This window comes from Mastigoproctus giganteus, chromosome 2 (genome assembly GCF_048544385.1).
Source record: "Mastigoproctus giganteus isolate SK-2022 chromosome 2, ASM4854438v1, whole genome shotgun sequence".
Taxonomy (NCBI): domain Eukaryota; kingdom Metazoa; phylum Arthropoda; class Arachnida; order Uropygi; family Thelyphonidae; genus Mastigoproctus; species Mastigoproctus giganteus.
In genome coordinates, this window is record NC_143576.1 from 220,115,483 (window position 1) to 220,128,258 (window position 12,776).

General features: G+C 34.2%; 1 protein-coding gene across 2 annotated transcripts in view; it reads left to right on the forward strand.

Annotated features, from left to right (window-relative positions):
* The window catches only part of LOC150090147 (uncharacterized), a 105,188-nt gene that overhangs the window by 67,486 nt on the left and 24,926 nt on the right, over positions 1-12,776 (forward strand). For both annotated transcript variants that reach the window (XM_090368970.1, XM_090368969.1), the window contains one exon: positions 10,254-10,412. In XM_090368970.1, the coding sequence (XP_090225096.1) occupies positions 10,254-10,412 (159 nt within the window). The remainder of the gene's footprint in view (positions 1-10,253; positions 10,413-12,776) is intronic.

Sequence of the window (12,776 nt, forward strand, 5' to 3'; positions counted from 1 at the left end):
ATTCACATGAACGTAGTAATGAATCTGGCAGGACTAATGGCATGGCGTGTCATGTCCTCAGGGATATTGTGAAAATGTTTTTCTTTGAATTTACCATTACTAGTGCCAAGTAACTGAAAATGCTGGAATCAATCATTGCGCCTGCCATTTATTTACTGTATGTACAGAAATGAGGAGATGCATATTCTCACATATATTCGTTGCAATTCAGTGACTACCCCAATTGACTTTCCTGGAAGGCGGATTGAACAAGGAGAAAATGTGTAGTTATTACTTGCCTAGGACTGTTTTCTTGGTTTAACATCATGTGACTTGCCTGTACTAAAATAAAGGATACAGTGTATTAAAAAATATCTCTCCACAGACTCAAAAAATATATGACTTGTCATGCTAATTATTCAAAAGAAAGGGATTTAATATAGATTTCAACTTGCACATCAAAATTCAGAAACTACGAATTTGTTAAAAATTTAACATTTTCCTAGAAAGTGGTTACAGGTTTTGTTAGCAGTATTTCTTTGGATTGTAGAAGTGTCACTGTGTTGCCAGTATATAAAGGTGGTTCTGAGAGTGAAGTAACTACAGGTTGCTTAGCATGACTTCAGTGGTAGTGAAAATCATGGAGACAGTGATCAAGAGTGCAATACAGGGACGTTTAGATAGAAATGGAATTCTAAAGGATATACAACATTTCTGTTAAGAGGTCATGTTTTACTAATCTGGTTTGCTATCTTAACAGTCACTCATGAGCTGCATGTAAGAAATAATTTTGGCATTATTTATTTGTCTTTTAGAAAAGCATTCAACTTGATACTAACAAGAGGTATTACTGTATAAGTTGGAACATTGGGATCATGGGTACAATTGGAGCAGAAATAATCTATACACTTGGTGGATTGAAACAATAGAGAAATAAAGGGATTGGGCATTAAGATATAGGTGGACATGAAATTCTCCAAGAAGTGTAGATAGTTGGCAAAGGGCTCCATGGTGCCCTATCAGTGATTTATTTCATATTAGAGGGATGAGGTCATATCCCACTATATGTGGGTTATGGAGCTTGGCAACCAGGCACTTTAGAGAAGACCTGTTTGAAGTCAGTAAGAAGCTGAGCAGAAATAGTTACTAAATGAAGGCAAAATTTTTAACTGTTATAAATTATTAATTATTAACTAGCGGCCATAAATTCAAATTACTGGGAAAGAGATTTAGATGCAACCGTAGGAAATTTTCTTTTAGCCAGGAATTAATTACTAAAATAAGTTACCTCTGTAAATAGTTGAGCTTGGTGCCGACCGGGCTAGCCAGGTGGGTAAAGTGCCTGCCTGCCAACCCAAAGGTCGCGGGTTCAAATCCCGCCTCGGGTTTGGATCAAAGTACTGCAGAAACCTTGGGAGGTGCATTATGGCCACAGAAGCCGATGCGGCAACAACTAGCAAAAAAAAAAAAAAAAAAAAAGTTGAGCTTGGTAAATTCAAAGGTCAGCTGGATAGTTACTTACGTGAGGAGAGAAACATGTAGGTAGTTTATTTATTTATTTATTATAAAAATAGCTTAAACTTACCATATATGAAATTTGGGTCATTACATTGTCTAAGTGCAAATAAGTAATTCTTGAATGGAATTTTGATTTTTGTTTCCTGTGTGAAACAAAACAAATCAAATATGTGCACAGTTGTCAAATTTCATGATAACTTACATAATTCAGAGAAATGAGATATTGGTAATGAAGCATAAAAGGTAATTAAGTCTTCCTGTTTGAAACTGCTATGCAAAATTGAGTTGTACTGCATTTTCAGGCAATTCATTTCAGTTTTTCTGCAGCATCATAAAATTAATTAAACCTCATTTTAAAATTCTCAGCCTAAGAGTCAATTGCTTCTACATCATGGACACTTGGAAAGGAAGCACTTATTGCTCCATCCTTATGAAGCAAATCACAAGAAGGAAAATGACAGATTAACATTTTCCAGCCCTTTCTGAAATAGTTCCAGCAGATGACACTGATCGGCATTCTCACTTTGAATTTGCTGTGTTAATATGTCTAAAGATAGAGGATGACTATTTAAGTAGAATTGTATTTTCTGATAAAATAAGATGTTAGTACACCTTCCATCAATAAAGTGAACTGTACATTTCAGTAACATTGTGGCAATTATTGAATACCTAGTTAAGAGTGAATAGGTATAAGTACCTTTCTGTGCTTGAAAGCTGATTTCTGTAGCTGATTTTTGCCTACATGTTCATCATGTAGGCAAAATAGTTGTTTTCGTTCTCAAATAAAAACAACTTATGATTATTTTAAAAGTACACTGGTTTGGTAATGTTTTTATAAAAACATTACTATTTTTATGCACAATTTTAATATCAGATTCAAAAAATTTGTTATAAATGTAACAAAAAAGGTTTAGATTACAAATCTCTTAAAAAATAAACAGGATTATACACTGAATTGCTCAGATACTCAAAATTGCACGCTATATAATATTTTACCAGGGTTGTTATTCTGTTAATTAGGAATATGTGAAAAATTTTAATTTAGTCTTTCATAGAAGAATAATACTTGTTTTGGATTTATCCAAATAAATAAGGATTTTCAAATTTTAAAATAATATGAATCACTTTGTTCTCTCTCTCTCTCTCTCTATATATATATATATATATATGACATTGCTGGTTTCTGTCATGGCAGGAATTCCTGCCAGTTATATATTTTTATTTATAATCAGCACATATTGACAGTAAGGTTGACTAATTAAAATAAATTTTCAAAATGAGTTATTAAAAATTTTTGAACAGAATATTACACTGCACAAATTCTGTAAGCATTAGCTACAGTATTTTAACAAATTTCTATAGCTAAAATTCTTAATCAACACATGTGGCAGTAAGGTTGACTAATTAAAATAAATTATTATCAAAATAAGAGTTATTCTATTAAAATTTTTTGAACAGGATATTACATTACACAAAATTCTATAAGCTTCCATAAAATCTGTAAACATTAGCTATACTATTTTAACAAAATTCTATAGTCTGTTCCAAAACTCTGTTTCAGTCAACACCAAAATACCTGCTTTGATGGTTAAAGATGCCAAATATATCACTGTTATTTTTGAGTGAATGGCAGAAAATCTTGTCAAGTGAGACTCCTTTGCAGTATTAAGTAGACTTTGTATAATCTGTATGTTTAAACTAATCCACAATTACACAAAAAAATGATTATGCAGTTGGTTATGGAAATCTTATTTCAATGCTTATAATGCCAATATTTATTAACATTTCACATTAATTTTTTCCTCTTATAATACTACCTCCTTTGTAATACAAATATCATATTTATAATGATGGTAATCAAAAAATAACTGTCTGTTGTATTCAATGAGCATGAAAACATTGTGCTCACTAAACTAACAGCCAATATTTGTTTTCACATGCTTAGCTGACATATATTTGAATTCATTGTTTCTGCTGTTGATTGTTTCTATTACAGTGAAACCAGTTTACAATAATATTTCTAAGAATTTTGTCAATGGGACTTCTAAGAACTTTGTATGCATTTCAGGACTTCTAAGAACTTTGTATGCATTTCAGGACTTCTAAGAACTTTGTACACAGTGCACTTTACTGTAATTTTAAATAAAATCAGTTAGAAACGAAACCCTTCCTTTGGAAACATGTCTGCTAACAAAAAGTCTCTATTTGCGAAAAAGTCGAAATAATTCGTGAATTAGAATATGTTGCAAAAAATATTGAAGTGTGTAAACAGTTTCTTTGTCCTCTTCAACAGATATCAGATACCAGATATCATCTTTTAAGGGCACAAAAGGTGATATTGTTGTACACGTTGGAACTAATGACATTAAGAGTAAGAGATCTGCAGATTTACTCAACAAGTACAGGTCAATGTTGAAAAAAAGTCACGAGTTAGGGTTGAATGTGAAAGTGTCTGCAATTCTGCCCAGACACGATAGAGGGAGTATATAGTGAGAGCCTTGTCGATCAGTTAGACTCTGGAGAGATTGTGCAAGGCTCAAGGGATAGAATTTTTTTTCAACTTGGTCTGTGCTTGTTGACAGGAGACACTGCTTCTACAGGGATGGGATACACTTAAAGTGCAAGTGCTGGCAGTTTCCCGACACTGCCAGCACTTGCACTTTCCATTGGTCCCTTTCCCTTCATCATTGTAATACATAAATAGGAATGAAGAGAAGTTTCTGAAAATTTGTTTTTTATATGGTCGAAGATTTTGGTGAAGGGGAACACATTTCACCGTAATATCATAACGTAAAAACCCACAAAATTCCAGTTATCAGGATTATCGCAAATGCAATAAGATCAAGTTTACTACCTGTTTATAATTAGATGCACTAACAGAAAAGCCCAATAAACCAGAAAGTGCAAATTGTTTTTATTGTTTTATGGTCGTGACCTCCAGAAACATGCTTTAGAAAAATATCACAAAGGTGTTCAAAATTGATTCTTATAACAGGAACATATGATAATGATGAAAGGGTAGTGCAATTTCCATTATAAATATGACCTTTTAGAGAGATAAATAGCTTAGTAATATAGCGAAATTTTCAACTTCCAAAGACTTGGAATGAATTACAAAAAAACAAAACAAAAAAAACGTGTTATTGGGTTTACGTTACAATATTTTCACGATACCTCCATATATTCCTACAGGATGCAAAATATGTTTTCATGATTTTTTTAAGTTTGCACCGCCCGGCAAAAACTTATGTAAAGTCGAATTTCTGTAAGTTGAGTATTACGTAAGCCAAGGAGTTCCTGTACAGAGTCCAGTCACAATATTATGAACACCCCCCCCTCCAATACGGACATCATCACAACCCTAACGAATCATACAACACACATGTCAAGTTCACACACCGCAACCATATAAGGCTTGATGTTCGGCATCCGTGAACACCGTAAGAGCCTCTGTCATGGGCAAAGCATGCAACCTATCAGACCTGGGAAAAGGCATGATCGTCAGCTATCGGACAAGGGGTTCCAACATTTCCGAAACAGCAGACTGTGAAATGCTCACGTGCTGCAGTGGTAAAAGTGTATCAATACTGGACGAATGGGACAGTTTTTACCACCCGACGTGGCAGTTGTAGAGCTCTCTGCACCATTGATCCCAGAAGTGAACGTTGGCTGAAACGGTTGGTCAGGACCAATCAGCATGCTACTGTTGCTCAACTGGCTGTCCAAATGAACTGTGGGGCCACCAGAAAGGTCTCCAACATGACAGTGCAGCTAACCCTGTTGTGTATTGCACTCTGGAGTAGACGCTTGGTGACAGCCCCTTGCTGATGGCCATTCATTGCAAACAGCGCGTCAGTTTGCACAGCAATACTGACACTGAACCCCGGCCGAGTGTGTAACGGGTGGCCTTCTCTGATAAATCAGTTTCTGCTTCACAGAGTGGATGGATGGATGGTGGCATATTAGACATGAAACCTCCGAGAACAGACATCCAGACATGATTGTTGGCAGAAGGCAGGCTGGTGGGGGTGGCGTTATGGTCTGGGAGATGTTTTCATGGCATGGCATAGCTTAGGTCCATTGATACCTCTGGAGGGCACCCTGAACGCAAATGGTTACCTATCGATCGTCGCCGATCACTTACACCCATACATGTTGACCATGTTCCCTGGGGGCGATGGTATCTATCAGCATGACAATGCGCCATGCCATGTCGCCAGAATTGTCCGTGGGTGGTTTGAGGAGCACAACAAAGACGTCAAGCTACTTCCTTGGCCACCGAATTCCTCGGATCATAACCCAATTGAAAATTTATGGGACCACCTTGATCGACACATCAGATGGATGGATCCTCCACCAAGGAACCTACAGGAACTCCGGGGTGCACTGCAGTTTGCATGGTCACAGATACCCATAGCAACCCTCCGCAGACTTATTGAGTCCCTCCCACGGTGGCTGGCTGCGGTGCATGCTGCGAAAGGTGCATATTCTGGATACTAGATAGGTGGTGATAATAATGTGACTGGACCCTGTATTTGTTTGTATCCTCTGCTCTATATCCTTTACTATATTGATATAGTTAGTTAGTTAGTTATCAGTAACACTTATATATCCTTAAGATATATAAAACAAATTATTGTTTTTAATTAGATTTTCTGATAACCTATTTTGTAGTACTTCGTGCATCATTCATGTTTGTGTTCCCATTGTAAATATTCCTATATAGAATAAATTCGTATCGTACATATCATATTATGAAACTAGGAATCAAAAGGAAAAGTAGCATTAATTTTTTATGCTAAAAGGAGAAGACTGAAATATTTCATAAAGTAACTAGGATTGTGCCCATATATGCATGCTAAATTTTAATTAGTATGGTTATAAAAATAATTGTGATGCCTGGTTGATTAGTAATTCTGAATACATTGTTTCATCGAGTTCTAGCATCACTGACCTTAGCTTTACTCACAATAACAGCCACATTTCGCATTTCTTCACTATAGTACAAAAAACATATTTTATTATTATTGCTATTCTCTGTTGAGCTCTCTTTCTTTCCTGGTTAATTGATTTGTTTGTTGAATAAAACAACTTTCAGAAAAATAGGCAGTTTTTACATGTACAGTGTTGTAGTTAGTAAATATGGTAATTACAGAATACAGTTTATCTTAGTTAGTTATTTGACAGCGTTTAGTAAACTGTCAAAAAAGTACTTCAGGCTGATTTTGATGACTTGTTTTTTAAATACACTGAAATTATTTTTTAACCTTAGTTTAAGCTGTCTGAATATTTTCCTTTTGTTTTGTACAGATAGCCATTGTTATGTTTATATTTCAGTAATATAATGTTTAGGTACTCGTTGAAGGTCTTGGAGAGGATTTTCAACGAGTATCTAAATATGCATGCCCTATTAATCTATGTATTAGAATAACGTGTTGGCCATCATTCACAAGAAAAATCACTGAATGCTGTTATGCAAGAGTGCCATGGTTTTATAAGTAATAATTTACAAGTGTGTACATGTTATGTATACCCATTTACTGTACTATACCCATGGTTACTGTTCATCTGTTAGTTGCTCCACAATACATCGTCATAATCTGTGATTTATATAACTACATGGCTGAACAAAGGAGCAGTAGGAAGGCTGAAAAGAGGAGACTTGGAATCCTCAAAAGCTGTATGTAGACTTCAGTGTTTTTTTTTTTTTTTTTTTTTTATCAGCTTTTATGTTTGTATTTTATCTGGTTATTTTATCTAGTCATGAACGACTTATTTTTACTACTTTTATTTTAGTCCATTTTTTATTTTTATTGCAAAAATAATTGCATACTGAACTGCATTGGGATGTTTTAATTATAATTATTAATGTTTCTAATTTATTATTACAATTACCCAAATATTTTGGAGAACTGTGTATCTTCTTCATCAATGATAAAAAACAGAATAATTATCAGAAAATGACTTGCATGTTATCTGATGAATCAACAGAAACAAATTGATAATTATCTTAATGTTTCCCACTGATGAGAGAGACAGTGTTTTCTGAAATGTTTGGCCAATTGTTTAAATAATATGGACATTTTTAATTATAATTAAATATCCAATGTTTTATAATGTTCCAATGCAGTGAAGTGTGTAGTTATTTCACAGTGATTGTACTTTGGTTTGTATAGTTTCTTAAGGCTATTATTATCAGTTACATTTTTATCTTATCATGCACTTCATTAGTGAATGCAAGAATGAGTATGTATCAGCATTTCACTATTTAGTGATTCTTTTATAATTTTGGTAATTGGATATATGTAGAATGATAGTCAGTTCATTCTTACTATCATACTTTTTTCTGGATGAGGCTGCTTTTTACAATTAATCTTAAGAAATATGAATTCTATTAATTTCTTAAGAATTAATCTTAAGAAAGCTATAGAAATGTGAATAAATAATATATGCACTGGCTGTAAAAAATCCAAGATGGATAGGACAGACAATATACTACTTGAATTGTTGGCCTACACTTTTTAATGGACGATAACTGGTGATTTTTTTTTTTTTTTTTTTTTTTTTTAGAAATGTCTTCCTGGATTGCAAAACATGCCACTATATCTTATTGGTGGGCATGGGCATGCCTCAATGATCACTTGGGGTCCCCTTCCCTATTGTCACCATACTTCTGTCTTTCCCATCCCAGTCTTCAGCCTCCCCTTCCCTACTCTGTCAGTACACTAAATGTACTCCCCACACATTGATTAAAAAAAAAAAAAAAAAGAGGGGGGAAACAATCAAATGGGTCCAAATTCTAAATTTCAAACGTTTACGCACACAAATCCCTCTTGGCCCAACTTACCTCAGCGATCATGCCCACTTTTTTTTTTTTTTTTTTAGGCCCTAGCCATTTGAAATCTCAGGGAACTAGGTGGCAGGGCCTGCCAGGGTATAAATTTCAATCTACTGGATACCTGGTCTGCCTCCATGGGGCAAAGTGTGGGCAACATTGGACCTTAATAGGGGTCCAGCAGCTAAATGGCTAGAAGAACAACAATACATGACACTACACTTACAAAATCCATACACTTTTAAGTCTCTGGCCTTCCCGGCAAAATGGTACACCTACAATGAAAGCAATGTGGAGATGGGGGGAACCCTTGGTGTCGTTTGACATGAATACACTCTACACTTATATCTCATTGGTTGTGCAGTTGGGGAGAGTGCAGCTTGACAATCAACACTATAGCCTATATCTTATTGGAATTGCATCGTTCCAACAAGGTGGAGATCACCATATTTTGCTCACAATGCTCTAAGTACTATGATTGGCATTTCCTGATAAGTGGACTAGGTAAGGAGGGTCTTGCTTCTTAGTGACCACACCCTTGGCTTCTTCAGTACAGTTTTATTAAAATTGAGTCAGGTCAGCAATTCCATGACCAGCAGCTGTCATTTACATCATGGAAAATGCTGGCTGGTGACTATAGAAATGATCATCTTACTCCATCTTGTGAGAGGATCAGCAAATGCTTAGAAGAAGTTAACAGTGGATGGACATTGATTTTATTATATTGGGTAAATAAGTTTTACTTCAGTTTGTAATATTAAATAAATTTTTTTATGCTGATTTATTAGCTTCGATTTTGAGTTATTTGATGAGAGCTTTCAGAATATATGATTGCTTACTGTTTGTGCCATTTTAAATTTTGAGGAACTTTATATATTTGAGCTCTTTATACCTCATCTGATGGGAACTGAAAGTTGCTGCAGCTTTTAAAGTTCAATTATGCCCAGGAATCTCGTAAGAACAGTGCCAGTGTATCCTATTAATTTTAAGGGGAACTCTCCTCTGTAAATTTCTGTAATTAGGCAGTACATGTAATTTACATGTAAATGTAAAAATAATAAACAGTACAGCTGTTGCTGATAGTATTATCAGCAACAGCTGTACTGTTTTATATTTTAAAGTAATGGTAAAATAAGTTTTTCATTTTTAAAGAATGATTTTTGTAAATACCTGATTGGTTGACTAAAATCATAGGAATCATTTAGGGAAGGGATCTACTAATAGGTGAAGCATTGAAAAATTTTCACTCAAATCATATCAGATACCAGCAGAAATGCAATGAAAAAGAAATGTTCTCATGAGATTTAAGCAAATTTTACTTTTGAGGCAAAGAATTTTATCTTGAAATTCTTTGAAGATTTTTTCAAGAATTTTATCTTGAAAAAATACAGATAAATCTGTATTTTTTCCCCTTGATCAGCCAAAGGTAAATAACCCTTATTATTGTTATATCTTACTGTATGATGTAGTAGGATTTGTTTTCAACAAATTCAGTATACCAGTTACATTTATGCAACTTCTTTCAAATTTCTGTGCACTTGATTTCCCACTTTTTTATATATGCCTGAATGAGTGTAGTGCACTTATGCTGTATACAAAGGATGAACATAGAAATTTATAGAAATTCAAATTTACATTAACTGGTTTATTGGTTTTTATAGCTTTTGAACAAGTATTTTTGTATGAATTCATCCAGGAATTTTTCCTGTAGGGAGAAAAAAGTTCAATAATTATTGACTTTTACTTATAAATCTCTCCATCTGAATATTTGGCTTTTTAAATACAAATAGGAAAATTTGTCTTTAAACAAAATATGCACCCATTTGTGTAACTGATTTGGTCACAGTTTCAGTATACATATAATTTATCCTTTGTGGTTGAAATTGACACAAATTTAAGGCAGTTTTTCTTTAAATGTCAGAAACTTCACATAGTACATCTCCTGAGCCATCAGTTGAAGAGCCATCATCGTCCGACCACACATCAGTAGATACATCTGTAGATACATCAGTAGATTCATTGACAGAAGTTGAGGTTTCTTCTGAAGATGTGACCACCATTGTACACAGTCAAGCTGCTGGTAAATATTAAGTTTGTTTATTTCTGAAAATTGTAGTTGGAGAGTCCACCTTACAAATTACATAACCAGCATACACATGCATAGTAAAAAGGTTTTATGAAACCAGTTGACAGAAAAATAATTAACTTTGTTCAAAATATCACTATTATATCACAAATATATCTTCCTTTTTCTCTCCTCTCTAAAAAATACCACTAAAATAGATCATAATTAACTTTAAGTAGATAGGATAGCTGTTGCCAAATATGCTGTGATTTACCTAAAAACAAGAGAAACAGACCACAAAATTTGAATTGGTTTTCTTATTTTCTGTGTTGTTTATTTGGTTAAACACAATTTTATACTCAAATGCCACAATAAGTCTGATAGCATTTCCATTTAGGATAAGAAAGGAAATATTGCCTGCATTAAAAAAAAAATACAAAATGTAATATAACTTGTTTATAATGGAGACTGTGTGAAATTTCTTTTTGGTATCATTCCAATACTAACAGTGTAATCCAGTATTTGTGGCATTATGGAATTTTAGTGCTGACAGAAAACAAGTTTCCAAAGTAATGAATTTTTTATGCATGGTAGTGAAATACTATTTTATATTTCAATACTTTTGATTTGAATATTTATTTTTGATATTCAGTAAATAACCCTTTTTATGTTTTAAAAATATTTTTTAATATTTTAAAACAAGATTTTGTGATGATATTGTTAGTTATTATTTGATATTTGAAAACTAATAAAAAAAGCTTGTCCTCAGATTTAAAAATACAGCAATACCTTGCTTAGCCATGCTTCAAATAGCACAGGTTTCACTATAACACAGTTTTCAATTAAGTTTAAATCAAAAATTTATTGTACACATTAAAACTCATTCAATAGCCTAGACATGTACTCTACATATAAGCTGCATTGTAGTAGCCTAGGTACACATACATATATGCTGTGGTGCCAACTCTATTGTCTCACATGCACCAATAGAGGCAAATTGCCCACCCTCAGGCAGTCAGCAGCAGTGTTAAGTATTCTTAATTCCATCCTGACAAGACGACGTGATAGCTTTTCAAACTTTTCATTTCACAATTTATTTGTTACCCCTTTAAAATAAGATTGAAAATATATTTGCATCTTGGCTAGAAGTCACTGCCAACAATATGTGTTCTGTTTGGAAGCATATTTTGCCCCATTTGGCTAATGATTTCACAGGTTTTGAATCACAGATTTAGACAATTGCCGAAGACATTGTGAAGATTGGAAAAGACTTAGGATTCAAAACTTTGGACGCTACCAATGTACATGACTGCATTGACTCACATGCAAATGACTTAGAGGTTGCAACTCTCCTTGAGTCAGGGAATGACCACCGCATATCCCGGAGCAATATGGCCTTAGTTGCTAATGCTCCTAAAAACCAAATAACATAACAACATAACAGCAACTCTCCTTGAAATTGACTAGCAAACTGCATATGAAGAAGAGGAAAACAATTCTGAAGTGGATAACACTGAAGTGGCACCAAAAGAATTTTCAACAGAAGAATTGGAGAAAGATTTTCGGAAGGTTAACATGGCCTGCTAGGCAATTATGAATGGAAATCCAGATGTTGAACATAGCATCAAGATACAGCAAATTTTACAAGATGGGATTCAATTCTAAAAAGACTTGTATGCCGAGAAAAAGAAGACTACTTCACCAGACCTTATTATTGAAATACCCAAACGAACAATAAAACTTCTTCCTCATCTCTCATGATGTTACCTTTTCATTAATAAAATTTTTGCAATATTTTTTTTATTTCAAATCCTTTTAATTGGCTAACAAGGTGCAAATTGCTTATAGATTTATTATAATTTGTTTATAGACTGTTTCTCTGCTACACATTTAATTAAAACCCTTTATAATTATACCTCAATCAGCATGGTTTCACATAACACGGAACTGTTTCAGTACTAATTATCAGTGTTATGTGGTGGAGTATTGCTGTATATGCATTTCTGCATTCAATTTCTGTCTTAGGGGTGCTTTGGTGATGCTATGTGTATAAAACAGTATTGGCAATTTAAATTGACCTGTGGATAATGGTGTCATCTCTTATATAAGAGATGTTCACTGTTGAAAAAAAAGCCGTGAATTAGGGTTGAATTTGAAGTGTCTGCAATTCTGCCCAGACACGATAGGTGGGAGTATATGATGAGAGCCCTGTCGATCAATTCGGCCCTGGAAGGATTGTGCAAGGCTCAAGGGGTAGAATTTTTTTCAGCCTGGTCTGTACTTGTTAACAGGAGAGACTGCTTCTACAGGGATGGGATACACTTAAATAGAAAGGGTGCAAGAATGTTTGCTGATGCTATCGAGGCAGTGTTAGGTGGG